The following is a 21,855-nucleotide window of genomic DNA, read 5'->3' as shown; positions in this document are numbered from 1 at the left end:
ACTCCAGGGAACCTGGACACGGGCCTTCCCACACTTCTGCCCTCAAAGACTCCCCACAAGGACATTCTAAGCACAGGTGCTGGGGTGGGAAGGGCTCCCAACAACCTGCTTGAGAAAAGCAGTTTGTCCCTTCACCCCTATCTTGGACCTGCTACCCCAGTCCTGGTGGTCAAGTATACTGCTTGGAAGCACATTCTGCACCCCAGGTCTGCTCTGACTTACTCTGGTCTATCTCACCTCCCTGTTTGACGACTCCATACTCCTGCTAATACAGTCTCATATTCTGTCTACCCTTCTCTGTCTAGGGTCTCCTGTCACCTGCATTCTCTCCATTTCTTCACATCTCGGCCCCCAAATTGCTCTCAGTTACGCCTGCTGTTTCTTCTCTCCTGACCTTCATAGGGGCCATCATGGCTGCCTGGAATATCCTTTTCCTCTCACCTGCCTGGAAATGAGAAAGCCCAGTCCACCTCTACATTCACACAGGAAGCAACCACATCCTAATCCCATCTGTATCCTCAGTGCCCAGCACGGGCCCTGACACACTGCTGGCACTGATTACAAAATTATTGAAAGAAAGAAAGAAGGAAGGAAGGTGGAGAGGGCAGGAGGAAAGTGCGTGAGATCACAGCCAGGCAGGACCCAGGGACCAGCCTGACCCCCACCAGTGCCACTGGCCAGCTGTATGACCTTGGACCAGTCCCTTCTCCGAGCTTGTAGAGCAGAGCTAACCAAACCACCTCCCTGATAATCAGAGGGGTGGACCCTCCCCAACCCCATCAATTGCCACAGAGCCACCTCTGTACCAGGCTCGGACTCTGGCCTGGCTCTTAATTGGGAAGCTCCAGTATCCCCAGCCCGCATTCCCACCCTGGCCACCCTGGACGGCTTCTGGTCTGGGTGGCCCCTCCTGCAGCATGGGGCTTCCTCCCACAGGTCACAGGTCCAGACCAATGTCCGTGGCTTTCCTTTTAGGTCTGGACAGCCTGCCAGCAAGCGGGTCCCAGGAAAGGCTGGGGGGAGGGCTGAGGCGGAAGGAGCCGCTCTCCCACCAACCCTCACCGCTGACCACATGCCAGACACTGGGTCAGCCGAGTCCAGCTCCCATGGCAGAGCAGAGCAAGGGACATGAGTCTCATGGCCACTGGGACACACAGCACAACTGCCCTGGTCAGCCTAGTCTGCACAGTCCACTGTTTGAGGGCCAGAGGCAGTATCCACGTGTCCCAAGGGACCATACATTTGGAATGGGCCGGAAGCAGCCTGGACTGTGCACAGAGCCCCAGCAGGGGTCCTGGGCAAGCCTTCCCTCCCTGGCCCTCAGTTCCCCTGTGTGCCATGACCAGCTTATCTGCTGTCCACCCGGAGGGCAACCTGGAGCTGCCTTTGTGGAGAAGGGGCATGAATGGGGGAGAGAGCTGCTCCCCTGCCCCCCGAGCCACCCCTCCTCTAACAGGCAGCCCCCCACCCAAGCTGTGGGCCCAGGGGCCAGGAGACGGGGCTGTGCAGATGAGCAGGAGGAGCCATCGGGGCCTCGAGGGCAGTGGGACCCACAGAGGGCTGTTCCAGGAAGCCCCCTCCCCCAGAGGTGATGGGAGCTGGGGGGAGGGCCCACTCGGAAGCAGGTGGCGGATGTCCAGCGAGGATGGGGCCTGGTAAGCCCTGGCTCAACCTCAGGCCCTGCGACCTTGGGAAAGGACCCTCCCCTCTGAGCGGGAAGGGGTTGGGTCAGGTCGTTTCTGACAGCCTTCCCATGTGGTGCTGGGGGCCACCTGAGGGCCTGCCGACTGCTGCCTTTGTGTGGCTTAACCATGGCGGACCTGTCTTCACCAGGAGCCTCGCCCCCTGTGCCTCCTGCATCCTGGAGGAGACCATGCAAAGGCTTTATTTAGTTCCCCCACCCAACGGAGCCCCTCACGTTGCTCCACAGGCCTCTCCCTCATGCCCCCAATCCATGCGACACCTTGATCACATAGGGCCATTGGTTTGTTTCCGTTTGGTTAAATATCCCTCTAACTGAAATATCCATCTCCCTTTGTTCCTGGAAAACTCCTACACATCCCTCAAAGTCCAGCCACAAAGATTCCTCCTCTAGGAATTCTTTCCTGTCCTCCCCAAGCAGGGATCCCTTGTTCTGGGTTCCCGCAGCACCCCAGGCACACCTGTCATGCATCAGAACCAAGCACCTTGTAAAAGTGAGTTCTTGAAAAGAACCTAAGACCTGCTTGCAGAAGCACCTGCAGTCAGCCTGGTCTCTGCAGTCAGCCTGGTCTCGGTTTATCCGCAGCTTTTGACAGCCCCCTGGGCCTTCCCCTCTCTGACACTTTTCCTTCTCCATCTCGCAAAAAATAGCCCTGAGACCTAATTTCAGCTAAACCTTCAAACACGACTCTCCACTTTCAACTTCCCGAGAAGGGATCAATGGGCTGTCAAGTTTCCCAGAGCCTCTGCCACCTCCCCACCCAGACCAGAACTGCCAGAGCCTCAAGGTCGACGGGAGGGGGCGGGGCAGAGGAAGGAAGGGGGAAGGACTCAGCCCACAGCCCAGCTGGGGTGGGAAGGGGGCAGGCTGAGGGCCTCTTGAGGAGACCAGAACGGTCACCTACCCCCCACCCCCCCGCCACCAGCAAACTGTGATCCCTGGGAGCATGCTGCTCAGGGATGCTGGAGCCCCAGAAGGGCAGCCTCTGCAGATCCGGGGCCTCACTTGCTGCCTGACCCCTGCCCTCCTCCCAGGGCCCAGGAGAAGCTTCTCATCCAGAGAAGACAGATCTGGGAGGAATCTTCGCAGCTAAAAGCTGAAGGCAGGAGGCCTCTTGGTCACCTCTCCCAGACCCTCCCACCAACCCAAGGTCCCCTGCAGCTCTTGGGGCACATGCCAGTCTCCTGCCCTCTGTGGCCCTGGGGACCACAGCCCCATCCCCCAACCCCACCTGTAGGTAAAAGGAAGTCATACGGGCAGGAGGGTCCACATCTGGCCCAAGTCACAAAGCAGGTCTGAGGCTATGTGGGGCCTCAGTCAGGCCAGCTGACCCTGAAGCCCTTTCTCTTACCCAATGCACCAGAACATTTAAGCACCTATTGTATGCCTAAATCACATGCTGCTTACAAAGTTCATCCCCTTTAGTTCACAAAAGCGTTCTCCCTGGCCACATGGTCTCTAAGGGGCAGAGAGGGGGTATGAGCACCAGATCACCAATGCCCTGCAGAGGGGCTTGGTCTGCACTGATGCACAGGCGTGGAACAAGCCAGGCTTCCAGCTGGTGGTGACCTTCCTGGCCTTGGTCCTCGTGGGGCAGGGAATAGAAGGAAACTTAGAGACCTTAGCCGCTGACACACAGATTCTCCCAAGGGGGCACCCTGGCAGGGCAGGGTGACATCCTCATTCTTGGGTTTGAAATGGCAGCGACAGCAGCAGTGATTCAGGCACAGGCTGTGGTGTCTCCCTGCCTCCCCCAGGCAAGACCGTGTTCCCCGGGGCTCCCCCGGGGTCTACACAGAGCAGCAGTCTGCTGAGTGCGTGAGGACAGAGCTCGGGAGCCCGCTCCGGCTGGGCTGTGCTTCTGGCCCTGCCACAGTCTCTGTGTGCAGGTGTGTCCCCAGGACGTAGACCAGGCCCACCTGACAGTCCCCCAAAACTGCACCCTCTGCCCTCTGCCCCCACCCTCCCCACATCTTTACTGGTCTAAAACGGAAACGTGATTTGGATGAGAATGTCGGACTGCATCTGTCCGGCACCTACCACAGGGTCAGGTCTGGTGGCACACTCACAGTGAGTTTCCACCACGGTCCTTCAGGGCAGGACCGTCAACTCCACATGTCACTGCTGAGGATACCAGGCTCAGAGAGGCCAGTGCCTGGGAGCTCACCCAGTTCATCAAAGAGCCGAGATTTGAACCCAGCTCCCCATGTTCGAGGCTCTCCAGTCTCCCAGCTCTAAGGACCTGGCCCAGGATGAAGTCTCAGTTCATGCCTCTTTCCTTAACTGCAGAACACAGAAAAAGGACCAAGGTCCCCAGAGAAGGATACAAATCTTAAATGTCCCACCGTCCTGGCATCCCTGCCTGCCTATCACTCAGGAGCTGTGTGATACCAGGAAAATGACTTTACCCCTTGGGACCTCGGTTTCCTCATCCATGAAATGGTGACGATTACAATGCCTACCCACAGGGTTGCCGTGAGGAGTAGGCAAAACGACCACCATAAAGGTGCTCCTCACTCTGCAGACCCTCACTAGGCAGCTGGGCTATGAGTGCAGTCCTGGGTGGCTGGAGGCTGGCAGGCTGTCTCTGACTCTGATCCACAGGTAGTTTCCACCCAGGAAACAGAGCGGAGACACCCCGACAGGAAAACCGCCAAGCCTAGCTGGCAATTTCAGAGCTGCAAATTCCAGCAACTCAGAGGTGTGATGGCATGCTTATCAGAGCAGCAAAGAACGTGGCTGACAAAGGAAGCTGACGGGGCACCTCCTCCCCAGCCCCAGGAGGTGCGGGTGGCGCCCCAGGCCAGAGACACCTGGGTCCCAATCGCAGCTCCACCTCTATTAGCAGTAGGAGCTTGGGTACCTGGGTACCTGCCTTCACCTACCTGAGCCTCAGTGCTCACCTGGAAGATGTGTAATCAAAGCATCAGCTGCAGGGTCACCTGGAGATCAGAGATCAGGTGCAGGACGGAGCCCAGCAGGCAGCAGGTGGACCATCAGTGCAGTGGACTACTGTGTCATTATTCATAGTGCCCTGAGGTCCCTGAAGGCTCACCCTGCCCACTGTGGCCTGGGAGACCAGAAAGGGCGGGATTTGGCCCCTGCTCCAATGGATGGGAAAGGGTGTCACCCTAGATGAGCTCCCACTGGCCACACCCAGAGGCGTGACCTGAGTGCTCTCAGCCCAGGCTCCTCCCCGCCAGAGGCCCGGAACTCTGCACCACCTGTTGGGGGACCTTGTTAAAATGCAGATGCTCAGGCCCAATGAACTGCAAGCCTGGGGCCCTGGGACCTATCTGCAAAGCATTTTTCTGCACACAGACAGGCAGGAGGATCAGTGGCCCTGGGGAAGGCTCCACTTGACCCTGTCACAGCCTGCTCTCCATCCTCACCTTGCACCCAGCCCCTCAGCCCTCTCAAACCAGTCCCAGCCAGCATCTCAGCATCTGTCGGCATGTCCCTGTCATGCATGCACACCTCTGCAGTCGCAGCTCCCCTACCAGCCACCCCTCGCTGCCCCTATCGACAGTCAATTTCCACCATCCTTCTGGACCCAGCTCAAAAGTCAGCTCCTGGGAGTACCTCTCTCTCCTCCAGGAACAGACAGCTACTCCCAGCTCCCCTGTAGTCCCCAGAGTCAGGGGTACGGCTAAGCCTGGCACTCTCTCCCCTGCACCTCTGTCCTCTTCTGGCCACAGGGCTGGCTCCTCATCCTGGGGGCCTTGGCTCAGCCCACCACTGGACCAGGCCTGGTGTGGAGCAGGCATGCCATCAAACTTGCCAGTGAATGAGGGGATGATCACACAGGCAAACGAAGCTCTGGTGCAGACCTGAGCTCCCTAGGGGAAGGCCAGGTGCCTGCCACAGCATCGGACCGCGGGTCACACAGCGCGCTTGCTGAACCAGGGAGGGAAGGGACCCAGCTGTCTGTCGGCCTGTGTAGCAACACAAAGGGGCTACTGGGATGTTAGGGGTCACTGGGTTCTGTCTCCACAAAGTCATTAAAGTTTGTAGGGGAAAAAAAAGTCTATGTGCAAATTGCCTAAATTCAATAGCAACAACATACAGGCCGTGTTCTGTCAATTGTAAGGCATCATCAATTGGAGAACGCAGAATGATTTTATTTCCCACCAAGACAGAATTGAATTATGACCTGTCATGGACTACTCCAGGAGAGGCATTAAAACAGAAACGACACTGTGCTCCGTCAGGGTGGGGGAGTGGTGTGTGTGTGCGTGGAGTGCGGGAACCCAGCCTAACCTCCTCTCTTCCTGGGCCAGGATGCTCTATGTCCGGGGGCCTTCAGGGCCGCCTGTCCTGCACCTGACCCCTCCCTTGCAGGACAGGTCCCATGTGGCCTCTGGGGGCAGGGCTGAGCCACGGAGAGGGGAGCAGCCAAGGGATCGGATACCTAGAGCGAGGGAGGCTGGACACTCTCCCGGTCCATGAGGCTCCAGGAAGGGGGACCGCAGGGCCGCAGAGCAGCAGCCCGGGGTCAGGTGGTGATGGTGGTGGCAGTGGCGGTGGTGGTGACGCAGAGATAGTTACCGTGACCCGGAACGGCGAGGCAGCTGAGGGCTCCATGCTGGGGCTCTTCTCTGAGAGGCTGCCGGGCAGGCTGCGCCGGGAGCCCGGCCTTTCTTGGGGTGACTCTGTCAAGAGAGGGGGAGAGAGGGTGAGCACATTCAAGAACTAACACACATACGCTGTGGCCTTCCTGTCACTCCCACCCAGGCCAGGACGACAGACAAACTGGTCCCTATAAAGTGGTTCAGGCTCTGCAGGAAAGTTTGGCAGAATTAAAAAGAGAATTATATACCATGGAAGCCAGCAATTCCACTCCTAGGCACGTACCCCAAAGAACGGAAAGTGGGGACTTGGAAAAACACGTGTATGCAAACGTTCATAGCAGCTCTGCTCCTGACAGCCAAATTGCAGACACGACTCAGGGGTCCGCCAACAGAAGATTGGATAAACACAATGTTAGACACACGCAAGGGAATGTCACCTGCCTCAAAAATGAATCAGTTTCAGAACAGAAGCACTATGTGGACGAACCTTGAAGGAACACCATGCCAAGTGACAAAAACCAGACACAAAAAAAGAAATTAACTGCCCAGACGCACAAAAGGACAAATGTTGTATGGATTCCACCTACGGGGAATATTTAAAATAGGTAAATGCATTGGGACAGAAAATAGATCAAAAGTTCCCAGGGTAAAAATGGACGGCGGCAATGGTCATCCAGCACTGTAGATGTTCTTCATGTAACTGAATCATATACACTTAAAATGGTTAAAATGAGCAGGACGCAGTGGCCTGTAATCCCAGCTACTCTGGAGGCTGAGGCAAGAGGATTGCAAGTTCAAGGCCAGCCTCCACAACTTAGTGAGCCCCTGTCTCAAAATAAAAATAAAAAGGGCTGGGGATGTGGCTTAGTGGTAGAGTACTCCTGGGTTTATTCCCCAGCACCCCCCCCCCCAAAAAAAACAGGTTAAAATGTTTAACACGATTTTTAAGAGTTTCCCCCAAAATCCGCACTTTGAGCCCACATATCTTGTGAAGTACCAAGTTCCCTGTCCATGGAAGTACACAAGAAAACGGAAACCAGGCTTCTCCTGGGCAGAAGCGTGGGTGGAGGCCCCCAAGACCCCTTCAGTCAATGAGAATCTGGGATCTCTGACTTCCCATCCAGACCTTCTTTTGCCGAGGCTTTAAGCCTGGGAGGCCTGTGGAGGCCGGGCAGGTGAGGAACTAGGGGAAAGCAACCCAGCCAGCTATTGCCATCACAAGTGGGACACTGTGGCCACCGCTTCCCACAGCTTCCGGCAAGGCCAGAAATCTGGGATTTTAAACATACAAACTATTCAGACTTTTACATGGTGACAGCTCATGACAAACTTTAGCCACGGCCTGGGCACAGCTATTTAAGACCTCCTGAGTCAGTGCAGCCCCCACACCATGCTGGGCTGCTCCATCTCCTGCTCTGGGATGGCCCCCATAGAGGACTCCTTTCTGGCTCCCTCCACTGGCCTGCCCTGTCCGGCTCTCCTGGAGACCCTTGGTGACCCCTCCACCCACCGCTCTCACCCACTCTGGCTCCTTCCGCAACAGCTGGGCCTGAGCCTCTGGTCTAGCCAGCGTTTGCACGTGCACGCATGCACACACACGCGGGACTCCCAACGCCCACACCTAAGCCGGCTGCATCTCCACATCCCTGGCACCCCGCGTGGAGCGTGTGGGGGTACTTGGGAAAGACCTGTTGACTCACAAGGAAGTTTAAAAAGGATGGGCGGAGGTTTCCCTGGTACCTGGGCACACGCAGGGGTGCAGAGGGAGAAACACTGGCAAGGCGGAGGTGCACGTGTTCCTGTTCGTACAGGTGCTCTGTGCACACACCCACCCACCCCAGGAACACCACAGATGATGGTGCCGCCACAGGGCAAAGCACAGGGTGCACACAGGGCTGGCTTCCAGGGGCAGAGGGCACCTGCTGCACTTCCTGCTCCATTCCCTCCAGGGAACCAATCCAACAGGGGTCCCAGAAGCTGAAAGGACTTCAACTAGAACAGGCTCCACTCCCGAGCCCCGCCAATGGCCAAGGAGGCAAAGCAATCTACCCAGGCTGGACCCTTCCTACAGAAACCTCCTTCCCCAGTGGTGCAGGTGCAGCCTGGTGGCAGCCGTCGCCCAAGCCCTGGCTGCTTCCCCTGATATATTTCCAGCTTGGCACCACTGTGCCCCTCCTCCACTGCCTCCACTAGGCACACTCGAGACACCCACTCTTTCTGGAGGTTTCCCTGGGAAATCTCTACCCACGCTCCCCTGTCTGCCTTTGTCTCTCTTCCCCCAACCAACCTCGGCACCCGCTTGTGCTCTGTGACAGCACGCATCACTGCCACCTGGGGGGGTGTCCCCTTGTAATCGATGACAGCTCATGTCATCACCACCTGGAGAGTGTCCACTTGTGCTCTGTGACAGTGCATGTCACCTCTTCTGGGAGATGTCCTCTTATGCTCCGTAACAGCAGGTCACCTCCCCCTCTGGGTCCTACCTATGTGCAAGGCACAGCAGTAGCAAGCAATCATGATGCCCCTATTTTACTAACTCAGGGGGCAGTCCTAGTGCAAGGTTACACACTAGGGGGCAGTCACAGGAATGAGGCCCAGATGTGTCTGGACACGGAGTCCCTGACTCCTGCAGTGCTGAGCCCCCCAAGTCCCAACGCCCAACCAAGGGACTTACTGACACAGTAGGCGCACACAGATAAGGGTGAAAACCTTATCTGGAGGCAGACCCTGGGGTCCAGCCACTTCTCTAGGGCAAGGGCAAGGGCTGAAGGGAGCTGGACAGGCCAGGTACAGCCAGACCCAAGTGTCCTCAGAGAGAACGCACGCCTCACCTAGCACCCAGGCAGGGCGTCTCACCTCCACACCTTCGCCATGCAGCTCCCCCACCTGCCGAGTGGCCTGAGCAGCTCCTGTGGAACACGGTCATCCTTCAAGCTCTGGGGCAATGTCCCTGCCACCACAGGCAGAATGACTCAGCCCCTCCCCACATCGGAGCCTGGCAGACGAGCTACTTCTCTTTCTGTCTCCAAGCCACCATGAGCTCCTCGTGGCAGGAGGATGGGAGTCTGGGCTCCTGCCCCCTCCTAGGCCACGCACCCGGCAGTGCTCAGTCAGGGTCTGGTCACCTGCTCATCACCCATCAATAAACATGGGGTGCCCACGGGAGTCATGGAAGTCCGCTGGCAGTCAGGCCTCACCTAGAGGGCCCTTAGGATCACCAGGACAATAGGGGCTGGGTCCCCAGAGCACCATGGGAGCCTCTCAGATCTTCCCTCTCCCAAGATGCACGCACATGCACGTGCGCACACACACACACATGCACGCATGAGCACACGAGCACCACATCTGGCTACGATTTCACCTCCTTTTCATGGCAGGTGGGCCTCATGGCTTTAGGCAAGAGGCACAAGGGGTCACTCGGTAGTGCACAGGTTCCCGGCGAAGCTGACTGTCCCCTGGGACCAAGACTGAGAATGCCCAGAACCTGCCCAGGATCCTGCCCCTTCCCTCTGGGTTGAGCCAGGAGCTCCTCCGAGGATGCTTGGCTCAGCCTCCCATTTTACAGATGAGGAAGCTGAGGTCAGAGGGAAAGGAACTTGTTCATTATGTCCTGGAGCAAAGACCCTCTTGGGTACTCCCAGAATAGCTTTTAGGTAGCCTGTATCCTAGCACCCAGGAGGCTAAGGCAGGAGGATCATTGAGAAAGAAAGGAAGAATCTTTGGGGCTGGGGTGTAGCTCAGTGGTGGGGTGCTTGCCCCGAGCGTGCAAGGCCCTGGGTTCCAACCCCACCCCTCGAGGAGGCTGCACAGCGGGCGGGATAGAAGCCCACTCTGTCCTGGGCAAAGCAGTCAGCAGTCCTCCCTGGATTCCTGGCCTCCCCACGCACACCCAGGGCACTGCAGAGGAACCTGAAGGGGGACCTTGATACTTCCCAGGTCACTTTGGTTTGGCCCTAGGGCCAATCTGCTCCCTTCTCTGCCTGCCTCCTGTTCCAGCTGCTGACCTGAATAGACTGAGCTTCTGGACCCTCAGCTTCCATGAGGCTTGGCCATGGAGAGCCCTGGCAGGAGGAGGAGAAGATCACCAGGGCTGGCTGCCTCCCTCCATGGAAGGTCCCGGCCCCTATCAAGACAGCCTCTCCTCCTCTGCACCTCTGGAGGACCTTGGTGGAGCAGCCCCCATTGGGCGCTTCCCCTTGGGGTTCCCCACACCTGCCACAACCCGGGAAACAGCCTCCCTAGTAGGCCTTCCTCAGATCATCCTGCTCTGAGTCCCCATTCAGAATGCAACTGACTGCCAAAGTAGGCTCCATCTCCAGATGGGGCTCCAGGAGGCAAAAGTGACTTCCTCGATACGTCCTCTAGGGAAGAAGTGAGGCTATCTGCCGAGAGTCCCTTAAATGATCCCCCAGACCTTAGGGCTTCAGGGAAGGAAAAGGGGACCTGGAGCATGGAGTCCTGGGGTGAGGGGGGACTGGATTTAGCCCTGACTCTACTGTGTGACCCCAGGCCAACCCTTCTGTCTCTGAGTTCCTCACTGATCATCAGTGAGTCAGAGGAAGAGCAGTGACCATTTCCCCTCCCGCCACCAACCCCAAAATAGAAAAAAAAAAAAAAAGAAAGAAAAGAAAAAAGAAGAAGGCAGGGGCCTGAGTCTTAACTCTGCCTCTGCCTCTGGGGATTTAACCTCAGAGTCCTAGACCCAAGCACGCAGCCTTTGGCCTTTGACTTAGCAGCAAAGCTGATTTCCAGTCTGGGGAAGCAGATACCAGGAGGTCTGAGCAGCACAGAAGAATGCAAGCAGAATCCCAGAAAGGTTAAGTGAATCTGCTAAGATTACACAGCACGAAGGTGACATTTATATGAATGGGTCACGGGGAAGGAGACCCAGCAACCTCTTACCAGGCTCCCTCAGACCTTGGAGCATGGTCCAGGAGTCTTTGCTCAGCTCAGTCTCACTATGTGACCTCCACATGACCTCCCAGGCACCCACTTTACAAAACTGCATCCTGAGATCAGCTGATCCTGGATCCCCTTTCCACTAGAAGGTCAAAAAAGTCTCCATTTTACCAGCAAGATCAGGCTGGCTTCCTATTCTTAGAAGCCCCAGCCAGAGAATACATTTTAACCTTCATGTGTTTGCAAAAAATAAATAAAATAAAATCAGTTTCATTCAAATGCTGCTGGCTTGGTTGCCATGGATACCACCTAATCATGAAGGATGACTGTTACTTGTTCCCATGGAAACACGGAGGCCCGAGGAACATCCTGTAATTTCAGACAAGACACCAAATTTCAGTTGTCGGATTGCGCTGTCCATACCTCAATGCCTGAGAGCAGGTGGAGGCAGCAGGCTGAGATGCTGGTGTTGGGGGAGAAGGGGTCTGCGGGGGTGCAAAGAGCAGGTGCCAGGTGGGGGCATGTGCCCATTAACAGCGATCAGGAAAATGAAAATGCCATTTCCCACCTTTGGGTCCTGGACCAGTCAAAAATTTCAAAAGAAATCAATTAAAAGAAATTTAGATGAAACCAGTCCAGAAATGAGAAAGAACGGTGATTCCCAATGTTGGTGGAGATGTCTTGGCATGCTTTCATCTCTGCTGGTGGAGTAAAAAGGCTTCAGAGAACAACTGGACAATAGCTAGTCGAAACCAAATAAACATGCACTCTCGGACCTGAAATTTCCCTCCTACAGGTCCAGACCAGAAAAATTCTCTTTCCTCTGCACATGGATGTTCACTGCCACACTGTTCACAGGGGTGAAAAAGTGGAAGCAGCCTAAACATTCACATGATGCACCCTGGAAGAGTCACTTGGCGGAATATTACACAACAAGGAAAAGGGTAAACTCTCAGGGGCACCATTCACATGGAGGAAGATGGCATGAGAAAGGACCCAGATCTACACAGGCCAACATGAATTAAACTCAGAAATGAATAAAATCAATTGCAAAAGGAGGCAGAATGTGATCCACCTAGATATATTTTTTTAACGCAAATGTTCGTAGCAGCTTTATTTGTAATAGCCAAAAACTGGAAACCACCAAACATTCTTTAACAGGTGAACTCCAAACAAATGGTATAAGGCAGAATAATGGCCCCCAAAGAAATCCACGCCCTAATTCCCACAGCCTGTGAACATGCTACCTGACATGGCAAAAAAGGAACATTACAGATTGATTAAGCCTAAAGATCTTGAGATGGGAGACAATCCTGGATTATCTGGCTCTGTCAGCAGATCTAGGTGGTCACACACCAAGGAATGTGTAGAGGATCCTCCGGTAGAGGATGGGAACAGCCCTCAGCTGACAGCCAGCAGGAAAAGGGGGACCTCAGTCCCATACCCACTGGAACTGAGTCCTGTTAACAGGGAATGAGCAATGACGTGGATTTTCCTCTAGAGCCTTCAGAAAGGATTATGGCCTGCTAACACGTTGACTTTGGTCTGGCAAGAAGTGTCAGACTTCTGGCTACAGAACTGTGAGATAATAAATCTGTGGTTTTAAAACGGCTGTTTTAACTGTTATGGCAGCAATAGAAAAGGAAGACAACGCAGGCTGTAGTTCAGGGGCAGAGTGCTCGCCTAGCATGCATGAGGCCCTGGGTTTGATCCCTAGAGCCACCACAAAGAAAAAGAAAAAAGAAAAGGAATATGTGTATCACGGAATACTACTCAGCAATGAAAATGGGATGTACCATCCATCCACATGACAACTTGGATGGATCTCAAGGGCATCCTGTTGAATGAAGAATGCCAATATGAAAAGGTCCTGAGGCACATGATTCCCTTTGTGTGACATTCTCAAAGTTGCGAAGTGAGAGAGATGGAAAGCAGCTTAGGAGTTGCCAGGGGTTTGGGGGGCGGGTAGGTGGGAGGTATGACCATCAAGGGGCAGTACAGGAGGTCTTTGCTGTACCCTCATAGCAGGGATGGTTAGGAAGCTGCGCACCTGATAAAATGGCAGAGAAGTACACAGAAAAGGTGAGAAGGTGGGGTGGGGGAGCTGACCCTGCACCCATCCATGGCTAAGCCACGTTCTTCTTCTTTTGGACACAATGTCAAGGGACACCCACCTCAGACAAGGTGACTCTGAGACTATGACACAGTGAGACACAAACAAGGCCACTTCCCAACTGTGTCTAAGCAACCCACAGAGCCAAGGTCACGGTGCCACCCACAGAATCCCAAGCCTCCTCCTCGCTCAGCTAAAATGAGAGGCTGCCTCTTCACCAAGGACAGCTGCAGCTGCCTGCCGGCCTCCTCTCCCTGGAGACAAGATTCAGAACGCCCAATCCTGGCCCTGCCTCTGCTTTCTGACCACAGCCAATCTGGAGGGAACCCTCTGCCTTGGACAGACCTCCCCAAACCACTCAGCCCCGGACTGGATCTCGAAAGCGATCTCCTTGGCACACTCTGACTTAGACGCCTGGGCGACCCCGTGTGCTCTCCCTGGCTGCGATGGCTGATAAACAGCCGGTTCCACTGAGGAGCATTCCTGGTGGGCTGCTGGAGGGGAAGCTGGAGGGCAGGCGTCAGGGTTACGGGAGGTGCAACCACTGGTGGAAACCGAGTCCCCCCCAGGACCTCTCTGCACAAGTGCCTATAAACCTGTAATTATTCCAAAAACCAAAAGTCAAGGCTGAAATACATTTGCTGTCTATATGATTAAAAACTAATACGATGTGTTCTGTGTGTACGTGTGTGCAGTTTCACAGAAAAATATCATGAATTTGCCAGGCACAGGGTGCACACCTGTAATCGCAGTTACTAGGGAGGCTGAGGCAGGAGGATCACAAGTTTGAGGCCAGCCTGAGTCACTTAGTGAGATCCTGTCTCAAAATGAAAAATAAAGCCTCGTGTGGTGGTCCCCGCCTGTAATCCAGCGCTTGGGAGGCTGAGGCAGGAGAATCACAAGTTCAAAGTTAGCCTCAACAACCTAGTGAGGCCCTAAGCAACTTAGTGAGACCCCATCTCTAAATTAAAAAAAAAAAAAAAAATTAAAGGGCAGGGCATGTGGTTCAGTGGGTTAAGCATCATCAGGTTCAATCCCTGGTACCAAAAAAAAAAAAATGAAAATTAAAAATAAAAATGGTTGGGGGGTGTAGCTCAGTGATAGAGAGCCTCTGGGTTCAATCCCCAGTACTGAAAAATAAGGGAAAGAAGAAGAGTATAAGCTTGTTTTCAGAGCTTCTCTTTGGAGAACAGGACAGGCTCTGGGTGGGGACAATAGGGGCACCAATTGCTAAAGGAGAAGTAATTAAGACTTCCCCCAAACAGTGGCGAAACTGAAATAAGAACCGACGATACAATGATTCAGTACAAACTGTACCCTCTGAATACATCTGAAGAGAAAGGAAAAGTAGCACGAGAAAAAAACAAAACCATACAGCAACATTGACACCAGCCAGATGACCAGTCAGAGAACACAGCTCCGGAAAATCCAAAAACAAAGAGTTAGGAACAGATGCCTGCGTGCGGAAGGAAGCAGAGCTCCCACACCTGGACATTGGACTGGCCCTCGCTCCCTGAGGCAGTGGCCGGGCAAGCGAGCAGGGAGCCCCAGTGAAAGCTCGAAGAATCACGGAGTCTCCCGATTGCTAGAACTCTGCCGAGGTCCGCCAGGCGGTGCCTTTGTCAATGAACGAACGTCTTTGCTCACGGGTGCATATGTGCTGGGCAGGGAGCAGAGGACTATGTGGACATGTGTGAATGGAACATATGCATGCCGTTATTATCTGCTTGTGACACCAGATACAGAGTGTCTGCCAGAACAGGTAAGCTGCTAGGGCTCCCGCCACATCACACGATTCCCAGTCCAGCCTTGGTCCAGCCGTCTCTGCAACAGGTGCTACTTAGAGGTTATTAAACCTTTCCCACCCACAAGAGGCAGAATCATGGTCCCCAAAAGCCTACATCCTAACCCCTGGAACCCATAAAACCTGCTCCACTTTTGGGCAAAAGGGACTTTGCAGATATGATTAAGGGTCTTGAGATGGGAACACGATTACCGAGAGGAGCCAATGTCCTCACAATGGTCAGAGAAAGGCAGCGAAGGCGATGTCATCATGGAAGCAGATGTGGGGGTGGTAGGGCCACGAGTCAAGGAAAATAGGCAGGTTCCAGAAGCTGGAGAAAGCCAACGGATTCTGCCCTAGAGGGTCCAGGAGGAACACAGCCCTGCTGACACCTTGACTTCCGCTCAGTGAAAGACTCAGACTTCTGGCCTCCAGAAGAGTAGAACAAAGAAAGCCCTGTGCTTTAAGACACCAAGTGTGTGGAAAATTGTTACAGCAGCCACGGGACACTGATTCACCCTGGTACCAATCAAGGTTCAGTTACATCAAAAAGACAGAGGGACGGAGACTGATCATTGTGGATTTTTTTGTTTGTTTGTTTGTTTTGTCTTTTTGCAGTGCTGGGGATCGAACTCAGGGCCTTGTGCTTGAGAGGCAAGCACTCTACCGACTGAGCTATCTCCCCAGCCCATTGTGGATTTTTGAGGGTTCTCATGTCTCCCCTTCCAAATCTACAGCTGCCTTAAAAAAGAAGAGCTTCCTTTTAGAAATACAATAATTATACCCATATTAAATGTAACCTTTCCTTCTCCACATGCTCTTGTTATTAAAGGACATGTGGATGGGTCTGAAACCCACAAAAATATATAGTACTTTGTTGATTATTTCAGAATATAGCTTGAAGACGTTTTCACATCTGTACGCAGAGAACATTTCATCCGCACTGTGTACTTTATCCTTAGTGTAGATACTAATTACATCAATAATACTTCTTGAGGGCATATAAATTCTAATTATAGCACCACAGAGGGAGCCAGGATTATCAAGACCTAAATATTCAGATATATTATTAAATTCATCTTACTTCTCACTTCATTCAATAATCATAAACTATTTCTCTTTCCCAAAAGTTCCAGTTTAGTACTTAATGTTCTGTGCTTTTGTTTACAAACTATATTACCAAATTAGATCAACACAGCTTTACAATATGGTAGGTTCATTTTTTCCAGCAAAAGAAGATAGGCCTAGAATTTTAAGTGCATATAGGTTCATTTTTTTTTTTTTCAAATACGATTTTAAAACTTTCTTTACCTTTCTGTATTGGACAACTTGGAATTCAAAGTTTTAAATTTTCCCCGTACCCCTAATTTAATGATGTAATACTAAAGCAAAACCGAATTTCAGGTCTTTGTGTAATTTTTAGCCTAAGGAACAGTTGACTCATAGATTCTGTAAGGGACATAAGGTTATATTGGAAAAATAGCAGAGCAGACCGTTTTAGGTCCTGTCATAGACAACCATTTTATGTTCTAGAATAGATCACTGTATATTCTAGAATAGCCCTAGGAGAGAAGGGACTCAATGCAGACATGAAGCTCATGCTAACTCCCATGCCATGAGTCACAGTCCTTCATCTCTGGTGCAGGCAGGTGTCTCCTGCCTTCTGCCAGCACCCATAAACCTCTACCAGGCTAACTTGTTAGTCGACAAATTGCGTAAACATCTCAAAGGCTTCACAGTGATCGGCATCAGCTGAGTACCTGTAATCCCAGCGACTCCTCATAATCCCAATTACTCCCATAATCCCAGCTATTCCCTACAAGCCCAGCTATTCAGAAGCCTGAGGCAAGAGGATCACAAGTTTGTGGCCAGCCTGAGAAACTTAGTGAGGCCTTGCCTCAAAGTAAAACTTTTCAAAGGGCTGGGGATGCAGCTCAGTGGCAGAACACCTAAGTGCACAGCCCTGAGCTCCATCCCCAGTACCACACACAGTCGTCAAAAAAGACTTAACAAATGTCATGTGTACAAAACTAATTAAAAAAAAAAAAAAAAAAAAAAAAAAAAAACACTGCTAAAAGGGGTCAACTGAGATCTAAATAAATGGACCACGTTCAAGGACTGGAGACGCAGTACTGTGAAGGCAGCATGTCTCTCCAAACTGACCTATAGAGCCAATGCAATTCCGATCAAAATCCTAACAAGCTTTTCAAAGACCCTGAAAAGCTCAATTTTAAATTTAGATACCAAAGTGAAGGACTTAGAATAGCCAATCAAGCTTGAGAAAGAAGAAAAAGGTTAAGGGACTTTTATTAACTGGTTTCAAGTTGTACTTTACAGTTTCAAAATAGAGCTAATGTAAAGGAGACAGTGTGGTATTAGCATAAGGATAAGATGCACAGATCAATGGAACAGAATAGAGAATCCAGAAATAGACCCACACACATGTGGTCAGTTGATTTTTGAAAATAAGTGCCAAAGGAAAAGAAGACTTTTTTTTTTTTTTTTAACGAATCGTACTAGAACAACCAGCTATCTGTATGTAACAAAAATGGACTTCTAGGAAAGATGGAGAAACCAATCTAGAGAAGCAGGAACTGTGCCTTGTGTGTTTCTATCTTAAAACTGACTCCTGAGATAAGAAGCAGCAGCCCCGACTTTAACAGGAGAAGCTGACATTGACATCGCAATCAACAGCCAGGGGACACTGAGGAGATGAAGCCCGGGGATCTCTGAATCTGAGGGCTGCCTCACGGGGGGAAAGAAGCCACTGTGCAGAGATGAGCGAGAGGACAATGGTCCCCAGCCACTCAGGACGCCAAGTGTCCTCTCTGACCTTGGCCCCTATCCATATTCCCAAGCCACCTCTGTCCCCATCCCAGCCTCCAGTCATACAAGGCAGAAAGAGGTGAGCTGTCTCGGGGGAGCTCATGTTTTCTTTTCCATGATGTTGGTTTGAGGCCATCAAATTGTGAGTTTGTCGTCTCTCACATGGAACTGGGATCAGAGTCAGGGGTGCAGACAACACAGCCCCCTGCTTTGGAGTGTGAGGGAGGGAGTCTGGTGGGAGAGAGACACAGGGGCCACATGGGGGCCTCAGTGTGCAGGACATCTGTCCCCATCCTGAAGATCCTCAGCAACTTGGTGAGAAGTGGGCACAGCATCTCCTCAGAGGGGACCCAGGGGTCAGGCTGGGAGCTGGTGCCCAGGAGGTGGGAAGGAGAAGCAGACCAGACTCACACCTTGACCTCTGGATGGACTCACCACTAGTCCAGTACAAAGCCCACGAACTTCTCAGCCCGTGTAGACCTTGTCACCAGCTCCACCCCTCTACTTGAGCTACTAACAATCGCTTTTGTCAACACATGCTTCCAATTCCTCATCCTGAGAAGCTTCTCACCTCTAAAGAATTCCAAGCCTTCCAGAAAACTGAATTTCCTGGCTACTTAGAAGATTGATGAACAGGCCTGAGGGCTTCTATCATCCCCAAGTCTCTCCTCTCTCTGAGGACTCTAGGAATTTGAGTCTGCAGTGTGACCCTCTCCTTTTTCATTCCGGTTTTCTCCCGGTCCTCTTTTTTCTGTAGCTGCAAGGCCTCTTCCAGGACCGGCAGTGAGCTGACATTTATTGTGTTGCTGCAATTGGAGGAAATAGGGGTCCTTTAGGCATGTGCTCACTCCTCTCTGCTGTGTGCGATTTCTGTATATCCTTTTTTTTAAAACACAATGCACCACGACACATTTGGTAGCAAATGCATATGTAGTAAGAGGGTGTGCAAGATACACACCATCTTTAGGCAGCTGGTTTTACTCCTGAGGAAAGAGCAAGTAGCCACAGCTGCATCTCAGAGGCCAGCAAACTTTCTCCATCAAGGGTCAGACAGCAAATATTTTGGGCTTGAGAGGTCACCCTTCCAGCATGAAAAGCAGCTATGGACAATTCGTAAATGAATGAACAAGGTTGTGTCCCAATAAAGCTTTAATTGTGGACACTGGAACTTGAAAATATTATTCTTGTCAGGCGCAGTGGCACATGCATGCCTATAATCCCAGTAGTTCAGGAGACTGAGGCAAAAGGATTGCAAATTCAAAGCCAGCCTCAGCAACTCAGTGAGAGGTCCTAAGCAACTTAGTGAGACCCTGTCTGTAAAGAAAAATTAAAAAGGACTGGGATGTGGCTCAGAGGTTTAAGCACCACTGGGTTCCATCCCCAGGACCAAAAAAATTTTTTTAAATTAATCTTCTTTTAATTTTCATTTTAACCATTTAAAAATGTCAAAAATTATTTCTAGCTCCCAAGCCTTAATGAGAATAGGTGTGGGGTGGGTCTGACGGGTGCCCACATAATGACTCCTGCTGTCTCTCAATCCTTTCGTTCCTGAAAGAGCAGGGGAGGGAAGGGGAGCAGGTGCGGCAAGGTTAACCCTTCGTCTGAGAGGTGGTGCTGCAACGTCATTCGCAATGATTTTCCAGGCTTTCAAAATATTTTAGGATTTTCAAAATCTTACAGAAAGAAAGGGAAGAGGCTGGAAATAATCCCCAAATGTTCCCAGAGCTTCTCAGTGAATGTTGGGATTAAAGATGATTTTTATTTGCATCTATTCTCTGACAGATAGTTATTATTTTTGTCCTTCTCAGAATCGTGGGGGACATTTAGAAAGGAATAAAACAAGAGGAGATGCAGGAGTGTGGCCCATAACTGGTGGTCTGCCCTCAGCCCCGGGGCTGTCAGTAACACACCAGGACCTCTTCTGGAATGTCCCTGGGAAGTGCGGTCCCCGCCCACCCAGGCACAGTGCACTCAGGGCTGGTAAAAGGCTCCTTCTGCCCGCAGCCTGAGTTCCCTGAAGGTCAGGCTCCCTGAAGGGCTGGGCGGTGGCTGCTGGTGGGAAGACTGGTGGGGAGACTCGCTGGCCCAGATCCTGCGGCTCAGCCTCCAGGTCTGAGCAGGTCCTGGATACCAGGTGGGACCTGACTACACTACACAGGTCGCACACAGGAAACCCAAGCTCCTCCCGGACCCCGCACCCACCACACTTCTCCCCTGCTGTCCAGGGCTGCAGGCCACCACCCTGCCCCTTGCTGCTGGGTCACCCCAGCTCCAGGACCTTCCCACCATTCTCCCAAGGGACCAACCCCGCAGCACGGGCATCCAGAGCCAGCCTGCTAGGCCTCCACCTTTGCCCGACCCTCGCTGCTCTGACCCCCTCCCATGTCCCTACATCTTTCCAAAGGCCTGATGCCACCACCAGCTCCAAGTCCTCTGGCCACAATGGTGACCCCTGGGCCTCTCTGGAGTGTCAGGTTCCCGAGATTCCCAAGAGGAATCTCGGGAACCAGTTCATCTATTATCAATAAAAACTACAGGGCAGCACGGTACGGGGGGGGGGGGGGGGGGGGGGGGGGGAACCAGAGGGTCCTGACCTTCTGTCTTGCCAAACACCAAGATCACCATCTTGGACTTCATTTAAACAATGTTCTAACTCCCAAAAGAACCCAAGACCATCACTTATATTGCAGGAGAGGAACTAAAGGGGGTTACTGCAATGAGGGCAACTGCGTGGGAAACTCACCATGGTGGCCTTAGGCTGTGATTCTGCTGCAGGCCAGGGACTAAAGGTGGCAGGAATCCAGCACTGGTCCTCAGAGAGGTGTGCAGGTCTCCCATGTCCACCAATCAAACCTGCCAGCCCCTCCACTCCACCCCACAGCTCTGCACATCCTTGATGACTCCCCAGGACACCTCCAGGACACCTCCTCAAGGCCACGGCCACACCTGCTCCAAACTGCTCCCGGACCTTCCCTCCCTGGGCCAGCTCAGACCCGTGCCTCTCACAACCGGATGGCCAACAGTCACGGTGACCTCTGCTATCCACTCTGGCTGCCCCACCCCAGTGCAGCTTGCTGGTTGCAAACTTTTCCTAGGTACAGGAGGTGCTGGCCGACTCAGACTCTGCCACTTGGCTGCTGGGAGGTGGTGAGCAAGCCACTCAGCCAACCTGGCATGCAGCTTTCTCTTCCACAAAAGGGAGCAGGTACCAGTGTCTGTGAGCTTGAAGACTGAATGCCATGGTGCTTATAAAGGACTCAGAAGAATGCCTGGCACCGTGTGGGCACTCAAGAAACACAGGCGCCATCGTCACCGTCACTGCTTGGGGAAGGGAGGGCACCAGGGCCACCATTCAAGGACCTGACTGTCTTTCCCATCACACCGTCTGCTAACCTGATCACAGAACCTTCCCTGGGACTCAGCACCACTATGCAGGACCTGGCTACATCCTCAAGGCAGCCCCTGGCCCAGAGCCTGCACACAGTAGGTGGCTCACTAAAGCCTGCTGCTCTGAATACCAGTTACACTTAGAGCAGCCTCTGGGGATGCTAAAGAACCATCTGGATGGTTCCAATCCCCACAGATGTCTCGTAGTACTTCTACATCAGTCCTAACAGATTTGTGGCTAGCCCCTCAGGCTTCGGATGGACAGATAACAACAAGTCACCCAACCTATAACGATATCTGACACTGTGCCACGTCTCGTTGTTAGGTATGCTTCTGAGCTCAGAGATATTCAGTGACTTGTCTGAGGTCACACAGTACGTATGGCCCCACTCAGGACCCCTGCCTTGGCCACACTCCCGAACCAAAGTCGGTGTCTCCAGAATAGAGGCAGAAGTGGAAAGAAAATCACTTTTGTCTAAGACTATTCCAGATTGCCAGTTTATTGGTTTCCAGCCTCTACACCCAAGCTCCACGACTCTCCATACCGAGGGGAAGACACCAAAAAGGAGCCCCA

General features: G+C 52.7%; 1 protein-coding gene across 10 annotated transcripts in view; it reads right to left on the bottom strand.

The window, feature by feature from the left end:
* The window catches only part of DAB2IP (DAB2 interacting protein), a gene marked incomplete at its 5' end in the record, with an annotated part of 238,162 nt that overhangs the window by 146,449 nt on the left and 69,858 nt on the right, over nt 1-21,855 (bottom strand). For 9 of the 10 annotated variants that reach the window (XM_079113734.1, XM_079113732.1, XM_079113739.1 and 6 more), the window contains one exon: nt 6,251-6,354. In XM_079113734.1, the coding sequence (XP_078969860.1) occupies nt 6,251-6,354 (104 nt within the window). Of the gene's footprint in view, nt 1-6,113; nt 6,355-21,855 lie in introns of those variants that run through there. The other variant, XM_079113729.1, reaches the window with a different exon arrangement.

The sequence above is a fragment of the Sciurus vulgaris genome (assembly GCF_902686455.1).
Source record: "Sciurus vulgaris genome assembly, chromosome: 15".
Lineage (NCBI taxonomy): Eukaryota > Metazoa > Chordata > Mammalia > Rodentia > Sciuridae > Sciurus > Sciurus vulgaris.
Note: the sequence above shows the minus strand (reverse complement) of the source record. Positions and strands in the feature narration are given on the sequence as shown.